The 24,178-nt window shown below is 36.6% G+C and overlaps 1 protein-coding gene across 6 annotated transcripts; it reads left to right on the top strand.

The window, feature by feature from the left end:
* The first annotated feature begins 233 nt into the window (after window positions 1-233).
* Window positions 234-23,066, top strand: LOC124397585 (C-type mannose receptor 2-like). Of its 6 annotated transcripts, XM_046867133.1 has the most exons (18): window positions 234-320; window positions 7,472-7,535; window positions 8,487-8,716; window positions 9,813-9,870; window positions 9,997-10,344; window positions 12,109-12,274; window positions 13,198-13,226; window positions 15,265-15,672; window positions 16,637-16,999; window positions 17,108-17,482; window positions 17,560-17,934; window positions 19,131-19,517; window positions 19,612-19,962; window positions 20,049-20,420; window positions 21,539-21,904; window positions 22,124-22,135; window positions 22,351-22,433; window positions 22,664-23,064. In XM_046867133.1, the coding sequence occupies exons 6-18, from the start codon at window positions 12,252-12,254 to the stop codon at window positions 22,742-22,744; spliced, it is 3,225 nt and encodes a 1,074-aa protein (XP_046723089.1). In that variant the 5' UTR covers window positions 234-320; window positions 7,472-7,535; window positions 8,487-8,716; window positions 9,813-9,870; window positions 9,997-10,344; window positions 12,109-12,251; the 3' UTR covers window positions 22,745-23,064. The 6 variants fall into 6 exon arrangements, with proteins under 6 accessions (XP_046723089.1, XP_046723088.1, XP_046723093.1 ...); XM_046867132.1 differs by lacking the exons at window positions 234-320; window positions 7,472-7,535 and having other exon boundaries at window positions 8,314-8,716; XM_046867137.1 differs by lacking the exons at window positions 234-320; window positions 7,472-7,535; window positions 22,124-22,135 and having other exon boundaries at window positions 8,314-8,716; window positions 22,664-23,066.
* The last annotated feature ends 1,112 nt before the right edge of the window (window positions 23,067-24,178 follow it).

The following is a 24,178-nucleotide window of genomic DNA, read 5'->3' as shown; positions in this document are numbered from 1 at the left end:
CCAATATAATATACTATAAGTTTTTCGTCTCATTTGCTTAACTGGGTTTGTCTACGCTTCTACTTCTGGCGGGTTCACATACTTTCAAGCTCGGCAGGTCAGTAGAACTTCATAAAGGTTTTTTTTTCCTCGCTTTAATACTTGCCAACATTTTTTCATTTACACCCATTACTTAATTAATCAATATCTGATAAAGCAACATGACTCAACAGAGCAGTGTTTCATCCCATTTTATTTTTTCCTTCATCTTAGGTTTCTGCTCACTCAGGCATCTTCGCATATGTTTCCCAGCCACATCCATTTCCACAACCTTGAATAATGTGAGAACTGCGCATTGATTTTTTTCTTCCCCCTACACATTTATTTTCCATGCATGAAACCCATTTCTTCTGGTAAACTCCGAAAGGCCACGTTCTGACAGTAAAATTAATGAAGCTGTGAATCTGGTACATTCTAATCCACTCGTTTTATATATTCAATATATATACTTGAAAAAAGGCATAAATAGTGTCGTTTCTGGTATAGAGAAATGTGTGCATAAGTAGACACTACACTATATACACTATATGGGACATTTTACACTATAATGGAGACACATTGTATAGGTGCTATATAGGTGCTTTCTGAACATCCAATTTTACATTTAGTCCCCATTTGCTGTTATAATATCCAGCCAATTTTATGGGAAGATAGAAGCGTGTGTGGAGATTTATGCTCAAGTCGTAGCTCAGTGTTTAAGATGTTGGACTTTTAATTGGAAGGTTCTGAGTTCAAATCCCAACACCACTAATCTGCCCTTAAACAAGTCCTCGACCCTTGCCTGCTGGATAAAGGTGTCTGAGAAATGCTACAATTATAAAGCTAATTTTAGCCACTGACAAGGAGGCCTCAGTGTTCCAATTCATCCCAAAGGTGTTCCGTAGTGTGGGTCATGAACAGTTAGTTCATTTTGAATGAGTCTTTAATGTGACTCAGAAGAACGAGTCATCTCAAAAAGTGATTCGTTCATTTTCTACTGGACGCGCATGAGCAAAGGATCGCAAACTCTATGAAGATTATGTATAGGAAACAGAATTGAGTTGTTCACCTCTCAAATCTTCATTTTCAGACTGTTATATAGGTAATGCAGGGCATTACACAGGAAACAGAATTGAGTCGAATGGAGTCTTTTGCCATGTGACTCCTGCATACGCTATGCAGGTGATTAACGGATTAAAGGAACAAAATGAACTCAACCTTACCGCTCATTCCCCTCCCACTTATATCTTCATGGAGCTGGCTTTGTGCACAGGAATTGGAAATGGTCAGGTAGGAACAGGTTTGGTTCTCTTAGTTCAAGTGAAGGAATCATCTGAAGGCATCCTATACAATTTTGTGCCTCCAAATTAGGGGTAACAGAGATATCAAAACAGTCAGGTGCCCCAATACTTTTGTATTTAGTCTATTATGTTTAGTGTGTTTACACAATTTTGACCACCCTACCATTTGCCTTGTCTTATAGTATTATCATCAGCAAAATAAAGAAAAAAGATAAAGAAAGATTTAAAGAAAGAAAGCTCATCAATTGAATGCAAAACAAAACCAAGTTTTTGAACAGATTTAGTTATAGAAGTAAATGAGTCACAATGGGAATTTCATGTATTCTCATGATGCCATGATGCATTCAAGGGATACCTGTTAAATTCCTTGGAATCGATTGGAGTCCACAAGCTGTCCACTAAATACCCCAGATCAGTACCAGGACATTTCATTTGAATTATGATTCAATTTCTAAAACATTTATTTTTATTTCTATTACATCTACTGTATACTTAATAGACTTCAGGAAGTTTCTGCATGCCAATTTGCATCCTCAATCTTAATAAAAGATATTATCTAATAGTCTATGATGGATGATGTCCCAACGTATGGTATATATTAACGTTTTAGTGCCATGAAGCGGTGAAGTAATAAATAGAAAAGGTACGTATTTTTGCATGAAAGCGTGTGTGTGCAGATACTGATCACAGAAGGCCTGGAGCAGCCCTCGAGGCATGCCTTATCCATACAACACTCCCTCTGGCATTAACTCATTTACTCTGTTCTCTCTCTTCCTAACCGTCTGTCACTCACCCTTTTATTTTCTCTCACTCTTTATTTTTGCACTTCAATTTTATCTCTGCAATCCTTTCATTTCCCCTACTTGACCCATTACTTCCTTTTCATTATTCCTCACCCTCATGCTATCTTTTTTCCCCACCTCGATAAATGTGGCCTGAACGCCTCTCCTCTCCTACAACAATGAGACTTGACAGCTTGAACCTCCCAAGGGGACTAAACATTGTGCCTGGATACCAGATTAAGCCATTCCTGATATCATCTTATTTGGAGAGACGGAGAGATACGGTCTCAGTCGATAAATAAATCACATGCTTGGGATATGGCACACCAGCCTTTCTCACGTCTTCTTCCTTCTGCAATTCTATCTAATCTGATCAAATTCCTTATTCGGTTTCATAACGCTGTCAAAAATGAACAGTTTAAAAAAATATCTATATATAACATTGTCAATGTCATCTACACTGAAATCAACATTAAACTACAGCTCCCAAGATACAGCATGTGTGTAAAATATAAGACCTTTAGTTCACACTTACTTTATGAAGTATACGCCCTTTTCCCCAGTCGTTACCAAGCCAGTGAATATCGTTAGTTATCCTGTTTTTTTTTTTTTTTTTTATCTTGTTTCTGGTTTTCTCAACTTGCCCTTGTCTGCCCTAGTTAATGCTGTCTTTTGAATCATTACCTGCACCACAACCTTGATTTTGAATCTCATACTTTTATGATTGCCACGATTATTAAACACCTCACAACCTGCACTTGCGTTCTTTTCTGCTAACCTAATAGCAAACATACTAGCTTTCAATCATGGCAGAATCATCAATAGTATCAATCAAACTTGGATCTTATATCTTTTCTTCATATTTCAGCTTCTCCCATTAGGGGTCGCCAAAGTGGATCATCCGTCTCCATACCCCCCTGTCCTCTACATCTGCCTCTTTCAACCCAACTACCTGCATGTCTTCCCTCACCACATCCATAAACCTTCTCATTGGTCTTCCTCTTTTCCTCCTTCCTGGTAGCTCCATCCTCAGCATTCATCTACTGATATACCCCATGATCCTTCTCTGAACATGTCCAAACCATCTCAATCTCGCCTCCCTCACCTTGTCTACAAAACGTCCTACATGCACTGTCCCTCTAATAAACTCATTTCTAATCCTGTCCAGTGTCGTCACTCCCAACGAAAACCTCAACATCTTCAGCTCTGCTACCTCCAGCTCCACCTCCTGTCTTTTAGTCAGTGCCACTGTCTCTAAACCATACAACATCACAGGTCTCACCACAGTCCTATAAACTTTCCCTTTTACTCCCGCAAATACCCTTCTATCACAAATCACTCCTGCTATCACTCTTCTCCACCTCCACCTGGGACCTCCACCTGTTTTAAATACACTAGAATTCCCAACCCCACCCTCCACAAAACTCGCAAAACAATTATATATTTAAAATAAGCTGCTTTTTACTTTTACTCAAAGTTGTAAAGTAACAAAATACATTTGCTTGCATTACTGTAATTGAGTCATTTTTTAATGTACTTTTACTTTTTAAAGTAGGTTTTAAAATCTGTAATTGAGCTTTTACAGAAGTATGTTTTGTTTGAAGAAGTGTTGTTTTTTTTTTTTAAACGGATAGTTTTTCATTATAAAATTTTTTTTCCCCCAATTCTTTTTATTGAAAAATCAACAATCACAGATACAAAAATGTAAACAGAAGTTCTCCATTTTTTCTTTTTAAGAATAAACAGTACTTTTGCATGAGTAGAAAATTTTATTACTCTTTCCACCTCTGCTAGCAGCATACTCTGATGTTAGAATATAGAGTCCCTATGCAAAAAGTCAAATAAGAAGCATTATTTTGTAATAAAATCGCATTACATATGATTGATCTCTCATTAACGGCCAAATGCAGACACTTGATTGTGATTGGAAAGAGTCTCAAATAGACGGTTTTCTTTGTCCACTGATAAGAAATGAAACCATGATGGCTTATTAGTGAAAGAATACTTATTCACACATCATTTCACCATCTTTGATTTGCTCTCTTTATGCATCCAGGCTGGTGTTTCCTATTTAATTCACACAGTCTCTAACAAGACACCTATTCATTCGTCATCCCCCCGTTTGTTTCATTACCATCTAATCAAAAGTTCGTCGAGAGGGCCTTCTCGAATCTAAAACCTTGAAAGAAACTGGAGTGTCTGTAATCAGGATAAAGAAGAAGAAGAATAGCCTCGCAAATCATTCCGAGTATAGACGAATCCTTTGTGGAATTGTATGAAAGCAATTTCCGCAATCGGTTGCCACAGAGGATGAATAATAAAATAGAACAGATGGACAATTCAGAGAGCCAGGGCATGGCAAGACCCAGACGCTTGCATCAAATATGATCCAAAAGCAGCATCTGTGATTGTTGAGATTTCTCTTCTGATCATTTAAACTGACTTCTTGGCACGCTAGTCTATGGAAATGTACACTATGTAATGGAACTGTAAAATTCCGCCCTAAAAGACTCGTATATTAATATTCATGATAATCTTCAGTGGCTTCTTCGACTCATTTTTCTAAATGAAATACTGAGTTGATGATTTTTTTCTCAAGAGCTTACATTGATGCACTTATCTGTACTTTGGACCAAACTGAGTTGGAGTTGTTTCATTGGTCACATTGGGTATTCTCATAAGGGCCCATGATTTCATGACGCAATCAATTGATAATGATGAAATTCTCAGAAATCTATGGAATTTCACAAGCTGTCCACTAAATACCCATGAACACCAATTACATCCCAGGCCTCCTCACCTCACCTACATCAGCACCTGCCTTTACTAATGTCCTTGTTGCTGAAAGAACACAAAGCACATTCTAAAATCTGGTGAAACATCTTCCCAAAAGAGTGGAGGGGACTAAATGTGGAATAGGATGTTTGATAAGCACATATGAATCTAATGGTCCGGTGTCCACAAACATTTGTCTATATAGTCTTCTATACATAATAGTCCTCTGTATGTTTCAATGCTGATATGAAGATTGTGGTGTTCATACTGACAAACTTTTACTAAGCTGTATGTCTCCATGGCCTTAAATTTCAGCGCTTGATCTTGATGTTGGACATATATATATTCAACTACATGATTATTATACTAGTTTGGTTGAAGGTTTTCTGCACTACCCACAAGTTTCTAGTCACATGCAAAACTGGTTACCACAATTAAACAGCAAAGAACCTCTAAAGCTAAAAGGCTTAGTAAATGATTCCATTTTTATTTTTGCACACAAAGAACTCTTTCAGTGGTTAACCTCATATAATTTATACAATTAATGGGTCACCACAGAAGCTCCACGCATTTTCATACTAATAACGTTCCCTGAAATCCATGCGATTTTGCAGGTTCTCCAATAAATGCCTATTATTACTCATTAAAATATTGGTTACAAGATTCCTGTATTAACCAGGCAGAATTTCACACAAAGACTTTGACGCAAAAGTGGTTTCATCTATCCAGCTCTTTCATCTAATCGGTTCAATCATCATATTGAAAAAGTACAACAATCAACACCATTGTACTTGTCATCTCAAAGGTTGCTGTCTTGAGGATACTCTGTCATAAATCATAAATGCCAAAGCTTCTTTATTGTGTCAGGTGATCAGTCTTGGGGAATGTTAAGTGATTATATAATTATTAAAACATGTATTGCCTGGCTACGTAAGATAATAAGCTAAAACATAATTAACTAGCATGCAAAACCACACTGGCTAGTTTTGCTTAGCTAGTCAACAAAACAAAACCAAACAAAGGAGAAGAAATAAAAAATTCAACTGTTTGTAGTCAAGTTAGCAGGTATTAGCGATCCTAAAACCTAGCTAACTTTCACCTTTCATAGGTTCATTGTTTAGCTGCACTGCATTCTTCCAAATTTTGTTATCTTCTGTATGTTGGTTTTCTTTTTAATTCATTATTAAGTGTAGAAAAAAGAAAAAAAATTATAGGAGTTAATGTAGCATTCAGGCCACAATGACATGACAACGAAATCCTTCAGTCAGAACATAACCAAGTAAGATCGCTTCATGCTTGATTCCACATGGCAAGAAATACTAAGCCTGTCTAAATGTTTTCATTCTGTTTCCGTAAAATGACAAAAAGAAAGTTATTCATGCTTGCTGAGCCTGAACTCATTTTGATTCAGTTAAGCTGCCATGTCACTGGTTGCTAATTATTCCCTGTCACATATGCCGCCTAATTAACTACAAAGTAGTGGAAAGATAGCGGGAGTTAAGTATAATCTTTACATGCTGAATTTATCCAAACTCTGCATTACAACTGTATATTTAATGTAGTGTGTAATATATTTTTTTTCAAGGCTGTTGTGAGAAATTAGTCACTTATTTTATGTAAAAGGTTTTCTTCTGTGTGATTTCCTGAAGTAGCAAGCAATCCAGGAATTTCAAATGCATTAGAAGAAATTATCTGCACAGTGTCCTTGGTATTTAGAGTGACCTTCAATTATTTACATAATGAATTTAATCTTCATCATTTTTTTTTTGTTATATCCATGTTTGTAATTATGTCAGATTGTCTTTATTTTTACAGATTGATTTTTTAGATAAGATTTTTACCATGCCTGTGATTTTTTTATAATTTAACTTAATACACACTTAAAAAAAAAAAAAAAAGAAATGCAAAAAAAGTTAATTAAAAACCTCATAAACTCGTATTTTTCATCATATTAGAAAAATCTTTAGGAAAAAATTGTCACTTTGAATTTGGTAGCTGCACTGTGTAGCAGTTTCCCTTCTTTTAACAAGAGGAACGTTGTTCCATTACCCGATTAAGGATTCTAGCTACTCAACAGTAAGTAACACTTAGTCTTTTTTTTTTTTTTTGAGATGTGTTGCAGCTAATAAATTCAAAATGACTGTTTTTCTTCTTAAAATGGTACATTTCCTCAATTTGATATGTTTTTTATGTTCTTTTGTGAATAAAATACTGGTTTATGAGATTTGCAAATCATTGCATTTTATTTTTATTTACACTTTAAACAGTGGACTATTTATTTTTATTTAGCATAATTTAATTAAATAATACGTTTATTAATGTAATATAATAATCAAATGTAATAATAATAATAATTATAATTATTATTAAATAGGGATTTTTTTTCAGGATAATAATAATAATAATAATAATAATAATAATAAAAACAATAAAAGCTGTGAAAAAACAAAATGAAACATCATCCATACCTTTTAATAATAATTTCTGGTGGGAATTTCGCTAAATTATACCTTTGTTTATAACCATCTGCAACACCCATCTGATGTATCTGGTTTCATGGTGTATTTTGCATGTTTCCTTCTCAATTTCCACCAGGCAACATTAGCAGTTTGTGAGAATGGAATGGGTACGCAGCTCTGAGATAAACTACACAATAAAGGTCTGTATAGAGATTCATAAATTCTTTATTAATGTCAAGTTTCGGTTTATACATCTGAATATTATGCTTAGGTTGCATTATATAGCAGGGTACCCATAGAAATGATGTATGGGTTCTGATGTAACTGTAGCTCATACTTTCCCTGCTATGTCTCAAGGCTTCAGGAAAGATCTCTGACATGATCATGAAGATACTGAGCTAGCACTTTTTGCCTGCTCTGTTAATATAGCCACCGCCAATGTTGCTCATTTTCAGCAATGGTTGTGGCCAAGAGGATCATTTTTATAGGATGATAATTATGTCTATGTTGGTTTAATGAGATTGTTTCTTCTCTATTCATTAAAAAAAAAACAACACTCTTTAATATTTTCCCAAATGACAGCACTCCATCACCCTTTCAAAATTCAGACCATAATACTTTATTTCGAATTAATCATCAGTGCATTTCATTTCCTGTGTACCAGCTGCCCAAATGTCACACATCAATAATCAGCTTAATAATTATAATAATATATCATTCCCTGTTTATCATTTATTACTGAACAGGCACGGTACTGCGGCGCTGTTATTGCTATTTAGCAGTGTCCTGCTGTAATGTAATGTCTGATGCGATAAATAAAGGCCCTGTAGCCATCCATTGGCAGACTTGAGAAGCAGCGAAGGGGAAAATGAGCATCCATAATCTCGCTGTTCAGCCATGCTTCGGGGGCTCGTCAATTAACACGACTGCCACGAGTCGCAAGATTTGTCTTGGAACAAAGCACTATCAGGGCCAAGGAAGGCTTGCTGGAAAGTCAGCGAAAAATAAAGTCAGCAAAAATGTTGTGAGTCATAAGTTCAAGTGGTGGCGGCTAGCAAGGTCTTCTCTGCTGGCCTAAAGTCAGAATAAACTTCTCTAACTGAACCACTGACTTATGTTTTATTATGTTTTTGTCCATGAATATGTATTAGGTCTTCCAGGGAAATTTATGTCCTGGATTTATCAGCATAGTATCCTGTCCTGGACAACATCTCGTGCAGGCTTTGGCTACTTCTCTGGTGTGAGAATTGACAATGCTGAAGGTAAAGAACGTCAACATCTTGTTCAGCAGGAAGTGTGGGCAGGTGTTGAGGAAGTAAGAGCCAGATGGTTCAATGGGGACAGCAAGGAGCTTGGCCTAGATGGGTAAATGTACGGCAACGTAAGATCACCTGGGCTGATATCTGGAAAGCAGATTTCCATTGAATCAGGTTCTTAGTCCAAACCATCTATGATGTCTTACAGAGACCTGCAAACCTCCACCTCTGGGGTAAAAGCGAGACACCTTCCTGTCCCCTTTGTTCAGGAAGGAATTCCTAGAACATGTCCTTAGCAGCTCCCCAAAAGGCCTTGGAGACGGGCGTTATCGATGGCACCACGACCAAGTGCTTAAGGCAGTTGCTGAGAGTTTAGTCATAGCCATTAATGCCAACAAAGGCTAAAGACCACCAGGTTTGTTAGAGCTGGAGAGAAGACCCACCCACAACCTAGAGTAAAGTCTGATCTTCTTACTTTTGGAGAAAAGCTGAAGAAAAAGGACATTGTGAGGAAAATGGTTGGCCAAAACACATTAAAACTGTTTTTAAAAATACTTTTAATTTTCCTTCCTATAAAATTTGCCTTAATTTTAAATCCTCAGAATTTGATTTACAAAAATGTTGGAAATCCCATGGTCATTTTGTGAGGTAAATATCGATGCTTCTGCTGGAGATGCGGATGGTGCAGTTGTGGCTGCAGTGAAAGGAGACTTGTTAAATTGTGGTTATTGGGTTTATAGCTTTAGTAATGGCATTCATTCTTTCTGTATGCCATACCTGTCTGTAATGCAGCGCTCTGTTATACTGCGTTTCTCTATCATAGTGATGGTTTCTATAGCCGTGCCATCATAATGATGGTATTAAGAGACCACTGATGCCCTAGGTGTGAAATGCACAGCCCACCAGTTCAAGAAGTCATGTTCACATCCAGGGTCTCTTTATTTTTTTTTATTTTCATCATTAAACTAAAGTAATGTGGACATTTTTTATGATACTAGCATGATTCAGCTATATAGACCATTTACAACCATATATAATGTATTTTTAGGCTTGTGAAATATGATACACACATGGAAATAAATAGATCATGCTGGATAACAATAAACAAAAAATTGCTGAAAAAAACGTAACGAATATGAATAGATTTTTTTTCCATTTCAATGTGGAAATAGAGCAGGTGGCTTTTGTACGTAACCTCCATCCATGTGTACACATGTGTAGATGTGACACATAACTCTCTTCACAGGTCAAGGCAACCCACCCATGCTTTGTGAAAGAGGTAAGAAAGAAGAGAATTATCATGTGCTTGCACAAGCACAGTCCTTCAGGTTTCTCCATAGACCTGGCATAGTGTCTGGAGTGTTTTTCTTTCCTAATCATGCCTTGGCCATCTTCTAACAAACAGCAAGATTGTGAACAAGAAGTACAGCTAGCACTAGTCCAAGGAGGGCAGCATAGAAACCTCCATCAAAGACACTACAACAAGGAAAAAAGACAAGAGTCAAGCACACCTTCCGAATGAAACTCAGTCACCAGGTGCCAGTGACCTAGTTGCTGCTCTTGAGAGAAAAATGGGTTGAGTGCCTCCCAGCATTAAATGACACAAAGGGAATAAGCTAATCAGTAACCTGACTAGAGGGGACTGCCTGTGCCACAAAGCAACAAGGAAACCATTAACTGAGCATGAGACATCGAATACAATTATCAAAAACATTAGCGGAGGACTAATACAAGACAACCAATGCACTGCAAGGTGAGACATTTACTGCCACTTATTTTCTGTGAACGTAAATCCGGTGCAATGATCATGTGACATAGTGCAATGGATTATGATTTTTGGCTTTGAATCAATAGCCAACCATACCATACCACTGTGGACATGTTCAAGAAGTATAACAAATGTACCAACTATTAAAATCAATATTGGATGCCGGTGATATTCGGGTCCTTCAGGTCTTTGGGATCTTCGGGTTCTCAAGCACTACTGCATTTAAAACAGTCATTATTCTGTTATGGAGATCCCTGCATAGGCTCATTAAAACTTCCTGAAATCATTAGCAGTGAACACAGTTCACAAAATGCCATGTCATTTACAAATGCAGGTTAAATCTGTATTATGCAAAGAAGAAGGCATGCGTCAATATGACCCAGAAATGCTGCCATCCTCTCTGGGCCAAAGCTCATCTAAAATGTACTGAGGAAGTGGAAAACTGTTCTGTGGTCAGACGAATCAAAATGTAAATTTCCTCTTGAAAACCATGGACACCATCTCCTCCAGACTATAGAGGGACTATCTGGCTTGTTATCAGCGCTTAGTTAAAAAAGCAGTATCTGTGATTGTATGGGATTGCATGAGTACCTGTGGAATGAGCAGCTTGCACATTTGGAAAGGATCCATCAATGATCTATTAAATCCATCAAAGGATCCATCAAATCATATTTAAACAGGAAAATGCTAACTGCATACTGCATCTATTCCAGTAGCATGACTTTGTAGTAGGAGAGTAGAGGTGCTGAACTGGCTTGCCTGCAGTTTAGACCTTTCACCATTTGAAAACATTTCACGGATCATGAAATGAAAAATACAACAAAGAACACCCAGAACTGTTGAGCAGCTGGAATCCTATATCTGACACATATAGGACAACTTTTCTTTCCCAAAATTTCAGCAAATGGTTTCCTCAGTTTCCTGTTGACCTGTTGACAGCCAACTAATTCAAAATAACCTTAATGTTTCCTCAAAATGGTACATTAAAATGTATAAATAGAATATGGATTTAGGAGATTTGTGAATCATTACATTTTACTTTTATTTACATTTCATGTTCAGTTGGAACAGCCATTGGGGTTTTATATGTGTTTGCAAAAACCCTTCACAGAAAATCTCAGCCATTTTGCTAGTGCTGGTGGTCTAGTGGTTAAGATGCAGCGCTCTCACCGCTGCGACCCAGGTTCGATCCCCGGTCAGGGAACCATCCCTAGCCACTCTTAGTGCCGGTCCCAAGCCCGGATGGGGAGGGTTCCGTTAGGAAGGGCATCCAGCGTAAAAACATGTGCCAAATCAAACGTGCGGAGGATCCGCTGTGGCGCCCCCTGACAGGAGAAGCCGAAAGAAAGTTTAGTGAAGGAAAGAACTACAACATGAAAGAAACTAAAATATACATTTCTAAAGTGCTGTAGCAGCAGTTTGATAAACATTAGAGGTAGTGTTACATGGACACCGGAAAATTACGGATTGTTTAAAATGATTTAAGACGTAGAACAACAAATTTAAGACCCTGCAGAAACCCTGTATAAGTACAGTTAATCCAGTAAAATCAGGCCACTGTTGATTACCATCCTTATGACTCTCTCTTCAGACATTCAAATGTTTGTTTCAATACTAAAATACTTCTCTGTTATAAATGTTTTAAAATTTCCATTTTTGTAGTATAAGATATTTGGACTTTACTTTTTTAATACTTCAATGATCATAGAATACTTTCTTCTTACTTGGCATCTTTTATTGTGATGATAGTGTTGCAAAGATGAAGAACCAGTCTGTCCACCACCCACCAGATCCCTCCCACATCCCCTGAAACTTATCCAGGCTTCTTACGAATATGTTATTCAGTTTTATTCGGGCGATGCTCTCGATTGTTGGAAAGGAAAGGAGAGGACATGGCAAAAGGCACAACTGTAAGGTATATATATTTTTTAAAGGACACTACATTTGTACCATTTTTACCGATATGGCTATGTTGAATAATCTATGTCAAGCATGTGTTACCATGTGTATCAATACTTACTCTTATTTCATAAGAACTTGGCTGTCAGATTTGCTGTACCTTAGATAATAGCCTATAGTTTTTGTGTTTACAAGCTCAACAGCACAAACCACAACAAAATAACACTGAATAGTAATGCCTTTATTTGTCACATATGCATTATAGCACAGTAAAACTTTTTTCTTTGCATATCCCAGCTTGTTTTGAAATCTGGGGTCGACATGATACAGCGCCCCCTGGAGCACAGAGTGTTAAGTGCCTTGCTCAAGGGCCCAAGAGTGATACTATGGCTTGAACCCCAAACCTTCCAATTAGTAATCCAGCACTTTATCCACTGACCTACCATTGCCATCTGAATCTATACAACATATACCATGCAGTGAATATTTCTATCAATGATGCTAGTAATACTTTAAGAAAAACTACAATTAAGAGCAAAATGTATACAGGTAGTCTTCGACTTACGACCTATGCAACTTACGACCATTCGACTTTACGACCACAATCGCTAGCCGCGGCGTACGACAGTTCGTACCAGCTTCCGGCATCATTTCACAGTACTGTAATAATGCCGAACTGTCGTAGCCTACTCCACTTGCGACCAAATCGTGTTACGACCGGTCTGTCGGTCGAAATCGTGGTCGTAAGTTGACGACTACCTGTATAATACAAAGAATTTGTTGCTGTTTGCTTCCTAATTTTAAATTATCCAGTTTATTTTATTTAAATATACTATTTTTTTGTGTGAAATATTCACCATATCTATTACAATATCACATGGCGTATATATCTGCATCCATATGTCTATTAACCAATTCTTTTTTCTGTATTTTTTTCAGAGCCATGATTCATCTGTTGCTGCATTTAGGTCAGTGAGCTAAAATGTACATACATACATACATACATACAGAAATATAAATCTGTGTACCATGGTGGAACATCAGTATAATTACTTCATCAATGATTCTCAAATACAGTCACCATCCACTTTATTAGGAATACCTGTATGCCGGTTCACTCTTTCATTTACTTAAACAGCAAATGCAATGATTCACTGCCGATACCGGACAAAAACAGTCATATGAAACAACAAAAATATGTTTTAAAAAGTCAAGTTTATTTCTATAGCGCTAGGCATGGCAATGCCTCTATGCACAAAGCGAGATCTGGTTTACATGGTTTGTAAAGAATGATCTTGAGCGGCCTGCTACAAAGCTCTGATCTCAGCCCTACTGAGTACCTTTGGAATGAATTGGAACACTGCACACCAGGAGTCCTCTCCCTACATGGGGAGACAATACAATACCCAATACCCTTACACAATACTCTTGTGGCTGATAAACACAAATGTCCACAAGCACACTCCAAAATCTGGTGAAACATCTTTTTAGAAGAGTGGAGGGACTTCTAAGTGCAAATTTGGATTAGGCACATACACACTTTGGCACACTTTGGCAATATGGTGTATCTGGTTTTAGTCAGTCCACCATAAAGAACACACAATGATGATCAGGTGATAAGAAATGTCTCTGTTCTCAGTCATGTTTACATCACTGCCTCCCTCTGTCTCATCCACGTTTACCCTAGACTTTGTTTTGTTTTTTGTCTTGCTTGTTTGTTGTTAGCTTCGTAGGCTAGCCTACATCTGTGGTGCGTGATAGACAGGAAATGATACACGAAAGCTGAAAACGCCGCACAATGACAAGAAATAGGTTGTTTGATGAAAATTGCAAAATTGGTTTGACAATGTAAGAAGTTGAAAGTACAGATATTTGTGTAAAAAATGTAATGAAAGCGAAATTGTCTGAAAAATAAACATTGAAGTAAAGTACTAATACCGAAATCTACTTAAGTACAGTATCGAAGTATTTGTACTTCTTTACTTCCCACTTATAGAGTTGGGATGTTAAGATTCACAGATTTGCATTGGTGTGTGTTGATGTGTGCATCAGATACAAGGTGGCGTTGCATTGTTTTGAACATATTTGCATCATATTTGCAAAAGAAAGTATGGTCCCCTGGTGGTCTAGTGGTTAAGATGCAGCGCTCTCACCGCTGCGACCCGGGTTCGTTTCCCGGTCAGGGAACCAACCCCAGCCACTCTCAGTGCCGGTCCCAAGCCCGGATAAATTGGGGAGGGTTGCGTAAGAAAGGGCATCCAGCGTAAAACATGTGCCAAATCAAACGTGCGGAGGATCCGCTGTGGCGCCCCCTAATGGGAGAAGCTGAAAGAAAGTTATTTGCAAAAGAAAGTATATATAATTATTAGTTAATTATATACATTCTATACTTTAATTATTAAGAAAGTGACAATTTCTAACCAATATTTAATATGTAGATCGATTTCTTCTCGCTAAGCTGTTTCTCGAGCGCGTTTTCTCAGCCGCTACGTGAATATTACGTATCACAACACTATAGAGGCTGAGGCGTGTCCTGAAAGTCTCATAGGATACAGATTAACATGGCAGAGGTAGAGCTGCATCTGAACAGGAAAATAACTGCTTTTATTGAGTCTTTTTTTTTAAATGGCTTGTTTGTGAAGAGCCTTGCATTAGAAGTCAGAAGGCACTTCAGTTTATTTATTTATGATTTGCTGTCTGTCTCCAGCAAGGAAAGAAAAGCAACCTATCTGTATTATATGATGTATTTTCCATTGAATCAAATTGTGCTGGATCGAAATCGGTCTGCACTGCATTGCAATAGGGTTTAATCGTATTGCATCGCATCCAGATGTAAATCGCATCGGCCTCAGTTATAAAGATCTCTACCGTAGTGTGTATAATAAAGAGAATGGAGAAAAATACACTTCCAAGCACTTATACCTCTACATGATGCTATTGTATTATAGATGCATACTGTATCTTTCAAATTGTATATAGAATGCAAATCTGCCATTGTGTCTCCAGGGTTTTGCACCTCCAGGTTCTGTCTCTCTCGCCACTATCACTTCATCGACGAGTATAAAACGTGGGCTGAAGCACAGAGATACTGCCGAGAGAATTATGTTGACTTAGCCAGTGTTGATAATGCTGAAGAAGAGCTGGCCCTTATTAAATCAACAGACATCAGGAGCAGCAAGCAAACCTGGATTGGACTTTATGATGATCGGACAAGCTGGAAATGGTCTCTGGATGATGATAATAATGATGATGATGCTTTTTACCAGGGAGATGAAGAGAAATGCTTCAGAAACTGGTTTATACAGAAACCAGGGAAATGGGATGAAAACAAATTATGTGCAATCTTTTTAAGTTTTAACGGAGCATGGCAGGAGAATGACTGCTCTCAGGTGCTTCCTTTCGTCTGTTTTGATGGTGAGTACAGCAGACAGGAAGATACACTGATCAACCATAACATTAAAACCATCTGCCTGATATTGTGTAGTTCACCGTTGTGCCACTTAAACAACTAAATGGTCTAAGACCTGGACGTTTTAAGATTCCTGAAGGTATGCTGTGGTGTCTGGCACCAAAACCTTGAGTCCTGCAAGCTGCGATGTAGATTGGACTTTTGTTACAGGCGCTTGATCAGACTGAGGAATTTGGAGATCGAAACCTTGAAATTTCTGTCATGTTTTTTGCAGTGGAATGGGGAATATTATCCTGCTGGATGATATTGTGAGTTCAGTAGCCCAGAAGGAGTGTAACTTGGTCTAACAAGATAATTAATGCTATTCATGTCACCTAACGGTGCTTTTAATGTTATGGCTGATACGTGTATATTTTTCAGAGATGGCAAAAATATACACATTCTTCACTCAAGTAGAAGTACAGATACTTATGTTTTAGAGACTCTAGTAAAAGTTAAAGTACTGACTACACTTTTTTACTCAAGTTAAAGTAAAGATGTTTGGGTTCTGACATGTACTTAAGTGACATAGTCATTATTATTACCTGTTTTAATGTCACGCTGGTAACTGAACCTCACATCATATTAATATATTGATATAAAAGGATATAACATTTTGTTACCTAATGAATGTATCCAGGAACATCCACTATATAGAACACAAGCAGAGAAAAGATGATGGTGATCAGAAATGTCTCTGTTCTCAGTCATGTTTACATCACTGACTCCCTCTGTCTCATCCACGTTAATTAGAAAGAAAAAAGTTGTCAAAAAATAAATAGTGAAATAAAGAAAAAAGAAAGAAAATCTACCTAATTGCAGTAACAAAGTAACTTCATTAAATCCCATCTCTGATATTTATTATAAAAAATCTGACTGATGTAGTACCCGATCTTCAGTTGTTAAACATTACAATTAAATGTCTTTCAGAAAGCAGAACCACCAGTGAGAAGTACGTCGTGGTTAATCAGTACATGACCTGGACTGAAGCTCAGAGATTCTGCAGAGAACATTACACAGATCTGGCTAGCGTGAGGAACGAAAATGAGAACCAGAACATAAGATCATTATTGTCTAATTATTTTTCATATTATAACATTGTTTGGATCGGCCTGTACAGAACCAGGTCTTGGTCAGATAAAAGCAACTCTACTTTCAGCAACTGGAAAATAGGACAACCAGATAATTATGGACAGAGTGAATATTGTACTGCGGTGTCATTTATTGATTCCGATAGTGGGAAATGGACAGATGAAAACTGTAATCAGACGATCCCATTCCTTTGCTACAGTAGTGAGTAGATTTCTGTTGTTTACATTTGAACACAATGAATGCAAATTATTTATATAATAGCACATTTTCCAACAAAGAGGAAAATACTTGACTTTTTTTTTTTTCTAGAATCGTCATCAGCATCTACCCATGTGTACCACTTTGTAAATAAAAGTAAAACCTGGCTGGATGCACAAAGTTACTGCCGAGGGAATAACACTGACCTGGCTACCATTAATAACATGGAGGAAATGAACACACTACTTAAAACAGTAAATGCTAGCTATTCAGGTTTGGCATGGATTGGACTGTATGATGATTTGGACAGCTGGAGATGGTCTCTGGATGATGATAGTTTCTACAAGGAAGGAGAGAAACTGTACAGGGGGTGGTACCAGGAACCCAATAACTACAATGGAAAAGAGCTGTGTGTTTTTATACAGTCTGATGGGACATGGGCTGATGGAGACTGTAACAATTATATGACTTTTGTTTGCTATAATGGTGAGAATATATCATGAATGAACTAACTTTTATAGATGTTACCCTGTTCTATTCAGCACAACATTCCTCTATTACAGGAAGAAATGGAACAAACGATTACATCTGGGTTAATCAGAATATGAACTGGGCACAAGCTCAGCATTACTGCAGGCAATATCACAAAGACCTGGCCAGTGTGAGAAATCAAGCAGATAATAATAAAATCCTCAACCTCGTATTGAGCTCTCAGGCTTGGATCGGCTTATACAGGACCAGGCTGTGGTCAGACCAGCATGGTTCTACATATGAAAACTGGAGACAAGCCACCCCTTATATTCTTGAACAACCAGACAATGGTTTATATGACGATTGGAAACATGGCATTCAGCAATGTACAGCTGTATCACTTGAAGATTCAGGGCAGTGGACAGATGAAGATTGCTTAGCAACGCTCCCTTTCATCTGCTATAACAGTAAGTTCATGTTTTCTGTGTCTCTTACATCAAGTCTCCATGTCTTCTCCATAAATATCCATGAATGGCCAAATTGGCATTAGATCTTTATTTTGCACACATAGGAAACACCAGCCAGTCAGTAGTTTATATTATGCAGTCTGCTCAGCTGTAAGAATACCAGTCAATAATAATAATGATAATAAAATCATTTTTTGATGAAAATAACAACAGATTTTATTTGTGTTTATGCCACAAGCTTTCACTGTTGGGTCCTTGAGCAAGGCACTTAACTCTATCTGCCCCAGGGTGCCACTGACCCATTTACCCATGAGTTAAACATTGTTTAGTAACAAAAAATATTACTATTTCTTTCAATCTAAGTTAAGAAAGGGCATTGTGAATAAATGTGTGTTGCATCAATAAAGCGAAAATTTGACAGCTATAACTATATATATATATATATATATATATATATATATATATATATATATATATATATATATATATATATATATACTGCATATACACACATTCAGAAAGTATTCAGACCCCTTCACCTTTTTCTATTTTGTTATGTTGCAGCCTGATACAATAGCTCGAATTGATTATAATGACAAACGTAAAAACATAATACTAAAAAATGTTTTAATGCAGAAACCAGGCTCCCCCTCATCACACAAACAAACATCCCAAAAGTGAAGCATAGTGGTGGTAGAATCATGCTGGTGGGGGGGTTCTGCAGCAGGGACTTGGTAGCTGATCAGGGTTAAGCGAAAGCTGAATGAAGCAAAATACTGAAATTTTCGTAATAAAAATCTGTTCAACAGTGTTCAGTACCTCTGACACTGAGTTACCTTCCTACATGACAACACGCCTAATCATGCAGCTAAGACAACACATAAGTGGCTTAGGGACAACTCTGCAAATGTCCTAGAGTGTCCCAGCTCGAGCTCACTGATGATCCCCGTCCAGCCTGGTGTTAATCTTTTTTTAATGTACTGTATATCAAGTTGCACATATAAACAAAAGGATTTCATTATCATTCAACAGTTCAGTTTGTCCAAAAATGTTTTTATAAGTTGTTTAGGATTGTGCCTGAATGTCATGTGTTTTCTTGGGTACCTGTTTTATGTTAATGATAATTAGCACATGTATATACTCCAAATTTATTTAACGTTGCAAGAACTATAATAATTATGCTTTTTTCTTCTAAGAATACTGTGCAGGGTCATCATGCAAGCATCAGTATCATTTTGTTCCTGACAGTAAGATATGGACTGAAGCGCAGAGTTACTGCAGAGAGAACTACACTGACCTGGCCACCATTAATACCATGGCAGACATGGGGAAGCTGCTTGACACAGTATATGGCACCTATTCTGGTCTAGCCTGGATTGGACTGTATGATGATTTGAATAGCTGGAAATGGTCTCTGGAGGATGATCTTTTCTACAAGGAGGAAGAACGAAGCTTTAGAAACTGGTTTCAATACAAACAGAGGAATTGGTTTGGAAATAGCTTGTGTGTATACTTTTCAAGTTTGGATGCAATCTGGTGGGGAGCTTCGTGTTATACCCAAATGGCATTTATATGCTTTGATGGTAAGTACATCAGTCGTACATTTCCTACAGTAGAAACAAGCTTTTAAAAGGAATATGTTCAGCACCCTTTCCATAATACAACTGTCTATTTTAGCGAGGACTTATGCCGGTGAAAGACATGTCTTTGTTAATCAGTACCTGAATTGGACTGAAGCTCAGAGATACTGCCGAGATCATTTCACAGACCTGATCAGTGTGAGGAATGAGACCGAAAACCAGAAAATAAGATCCTTATTATTTAATTATAATTATGCTGGCAGCGTGTGGATTGGCTTGTACAGTACAATGTTTTGGTCAGATAAGAGCGACTCTTCTTTCAGCAACTGGTATCCAGGGAAACCTGATAATTATGGACAGGTTAAATACTGTACTGCTGTTTACACTAAATCTGGGAAATGGACAGATGAAGACTGTGTTCAAGCATTTCCATTCGTTTGCTACATTTGTGAGTAGTTTTTAGCTTCATATTAATAGTATATCTTTTATTATTTAACTGTAAAGTCTAATTCATAGATTTGCTGCACTTCATAGCAACAGCATCAATCTCCCACAATTATCAGTTCGTCAATGAAAATAAGACGTGGACTGAAGCCCAGAGATACTGCAGAGAGTATTACACTGACCTGGCTACCATTGATAACATGGATAAAATGAACAGCCTCTTCGACACAGTAAAAGACAGCAATTCCGCTTTAGCCTGGATTGGACTCTATGATAATCAGGATGACTGGAGGTGGTCTCTTGATGATGATAATTTCTATAAGGAGGGTGAGAAAGAGTTCAGAGGATGGTACCATGAACCCAATAACAATGATGGAAAAGAACTTTGCGTTTCCATGTACAAGACGGGAGAATGGTTCGATCAGCCATGTATTAAAAAACAGGGATTTGTGTGCTTTAATGGTAAGTGTAGAAAATTCTTTTTCTCCTATTGATTTTTTCTTTTATTATTTCGATGATAAATGAGTGGATTACAAGTCAAGCCAAAAATGGTTTGTCAATAGACAGCAAGAATAGAGAATATTTGCTCTCGATCATGCTAGATATTGGTTCCAGAACATTTTATGACTTTTAGCAACATTACTTCTGATTGCACATTGTTCATGTTTTTTATCAGGTTTTTTGCCAGGGTTAATGTGAAAATTGATTTTATAGAACTGGGCCTAGTAATAATGAAAAATTTGTCATTTATCTTGAATACAAAACCCCTCACATGGAGTAAATAAATATTGTCAGAAAGTCAGAAATCACCCCTCATTTTTATGAGGGGTATTTGCATTTTAAATAAACATGACAACTTCTTAAATAAACATGCTAATGTCACATGAATTATTTCACGAAATTGACCATATCGTAACAGCTTGAATTTAATCAGGTGTGTAATTCATATATTTTTTACTACAAAAATCTTGGGGACCCCATAAGTCTATTTTCTACTTGTCATGGGGGTCCCTAATGCCTTATGAGGGGTCCCGGATCCCCCCAGTCTCCCCTCAATTCGAGCACTGTTCTTTACAAAAAAGAATTACAATAGTTAAACATAATAGTCCACTCCAAATAGGGAAAAGTTTGTGGCCACATTAGGCTCCATTTGCTGTTATATACAGTAAATGGCCATTCTTCTGGGAAGTTGTTGCACTAGAATTTAGAGTGTGCTTGCAGAGATTTGTGCTCATTTAGCCATAAGGGTGTTAACAGTCAACATTCAACAGTCAACATTCTTCATTCCAAAGGAGTTCAATAGGGTTGAGAGTTCAATTAAATGCTACCACATCCAAAGACTTCCAGATTGAAGAAGTGAAGAACCACATTTGACTGAAAGAGTCAGCATGCCAATACTTTTGTCCATATCATTTAGCTGCATTTTACAACCTTACATTTACCAAATAATTATGACATGGAAAGAGTCCTAACATGTGTAACCACTGTTTCATATACTTAACAAAACATACATTATACATTATTCTTGTTACCAACCATAAGTTTCCAAGATCTAACTATTACATTGTTCACTACTTTAGGCACAAACAACACATACGTATGGATTTCCGAGGGAATGACCTGGGAAGAAGCACAGAGATACTGTAGAGCAAAGCACACAGACCTGGCCAGCGTGAGGAACGAAACCGAGCTTCAGCAGATACTGAACATCACACAGGGCTTTGAAGTATGGATAGGTCTTTATAGGAACCGGTTATGGTCAGATCAAAGCAACTCAACTTTTACATTTTGGAGACCAGAGTTTCAACCACATATAATAGCAGAACCTGATAATGGTTTGTATTCCTATGGACAATTCGGAAATCAGCACTGCATCGCTATGGATTCAACCGGCAAATGGACTGATGAAAACTGCTTCTCCAGTTTCCCTTTCTTCTGCTACAGCGGTGAGTTCATCTCTATTCTGTCAAACAATTAGAAATGAATAAGAACAATATGAAATGAATGAATATATATTAATTATTTATAAGAATATTACTAATAATCTATTAGTCGTGTAGTTATGAATGACCAAACCTGCTATTAAATCAGACCATCGACTTTATGCTGACACTGAAGATGAAGTTGCACATGTTCTCAATATCGTTTTTCTTTTACTCTTGCAGTGTCCACTCCAGGTTAGTTTCACCTTTCAACTCAGAAAATTGCAGTTTTAATAAGTAGTTAAGATTCAGTAACAATGTAGTGACAAATATGATTATGTTCATTCTGTAATACTATTTCATCTTCTTCTTATTGTTTTATTCATAATTTAAACAAATTTATTTAAAAGATTTAAAAACTATCATAGGTGAGGTGACAATGTGGTTCTGATTCTATACTTTAATCACAGATGCTGTAATTGGACTGCAAATGAAAATAAATGTGCGAGGAAACTTGCCGGACTCACAGATTAAAACCCGGGTATTGATTCAAGTGAGTAACTGTTCTCCTATAAAGGTTATTAATGTCCTAAGAACTGAGGTTATATTCTCTCCTTTATACAGTAAAGGTTATATTATCCAATTAATGTCCTTCAAATTGGATTTTGTCTACTGATAATAAACCTGTAAGGTAATATTTGTTAAATAAACGTTGAAAACTGCAGTGAAATTTATGAAAAAAAGAAGCTTTTCAATGTCTTATTTTTCCCATTCTTTTGCCAGCTTCAACAAGAATTAACCAGACTGGGGATGTCGGGGAAAATCACTCTGAAAGTGAGAAACATCTATAAGATCAGCCTGTAAAGGAGAAAGGCATTCAGAAGCAATTTAATTTCAGAATACTAAACTTAGAACTGTACAAGGGTTTATGCAGATTAGTCATTCATTCGTTTGTTTCATTTGGGTCAGGTATGCTGTGTGCTGTAATACTTTTTCATTAGATACTTAATAAAGTCTTAATATGAAAATTATGGATATACAGTATATGTGTGTGTGTGTGTGTGTGTGTGTGTGTATGTGTGTGTGTGTGTGTGTGTGTGTGTGTGTGTGTGTGTGCATAATGCATATTTGGTCAAATAATTAATAAAAAGATTTTCAAATAATTATTTTAATAGAAGCTTAGATTGGTGTTATTTCTTCTCTCACTCTCTTTTTCTTTTTACAAAAAAAAAGGATTTAATAATTTTATCAAAGTTTTGGTGTCACAGTATTGACTAAAGAAATATATATATATATATATATATATATATATATATATATATATATATATATATATATATATATATATATATATATATATTTTTTTTTTTGGAATTGCATAATTGTGAATTCAGTTGCTATAAATATTTGTATATACTAAAAATAAAAATAAAATTGAAATAAAAAAATATATATATTTTTTAAGAGTGAAATACGTACATCTTTGCAGACAGACAGCCAGCCAGCCAGACAGACAGCCAGCCAGACAGCCAGCCAGACAACCAGACAGCCAGACAGACAGACAGACAGACAGATGGATAGATAGATAGATAGATAGATAGATAGATAGATAGATAGATAGATAGATAGATAGATAGATAGATAGATAGATAGATAGATAGACAGATAGATAGAAATGGCATTCAGGTTTCAGTGCATGTGTTTGTGTATAGTGGATTCTGAGCTGATCCTGGTTTAAAGACTGGTTTAGAGCACTGGTATGCCGATGTATAATTTGAGGATTATTTCTGAATGCATGCACGTACACTCATTTACATGCACTTTTTTTTTTAAGGCTGCCTGCATTCTTTAGTCAGATAAAGTAACTTTATTGCCATTTTATATATATATATATATATATATATATATATATATATATATATATATATATATATATATATATATATATATAAAAACATAGTATACACTGAAACAAAACAATGTTCCTTCAGGACCAGGATGCTTTATAAAACAATACAAATTAATACAAGACAACACAAAATCATTAAGACCAAACAAACCTACACGTACATGAAGACATTTTAGTACATAAGTACAAGAAAATGTCAATAACACAGTAACAGTCCAGCTTCAAGTGGAACATTCATATAATAATAAATACTGTACATGTACTTTTTTCTGAAATGCACTATGGTAACAACGCCATATGCTTTGTGGTTTACTCATAGTTCCTATTGCATTTTAAGGGTCTAAAGCCATTATCCACTTGGTTCACTTCACTTATTGTATTCGCTTCTC

Source organism: Silurus meridionalis, chromosome 15 (genome assembly GCF_014805685.1).
Source record: "Silurus meridionalis isolate SWU-2019-XX chromosome 15, ASM1480568v1, whole genome shotgun sequence".
Lineage (NCBI taxonomy): Eukaryota > Metazoa > Chordata > Actinopteri > Siluriformes > Siluridae > Silurus > Silurus meridionalis.
This window is presented reverse-complemented; position numbering and strand designations above follow the sequence as displayed.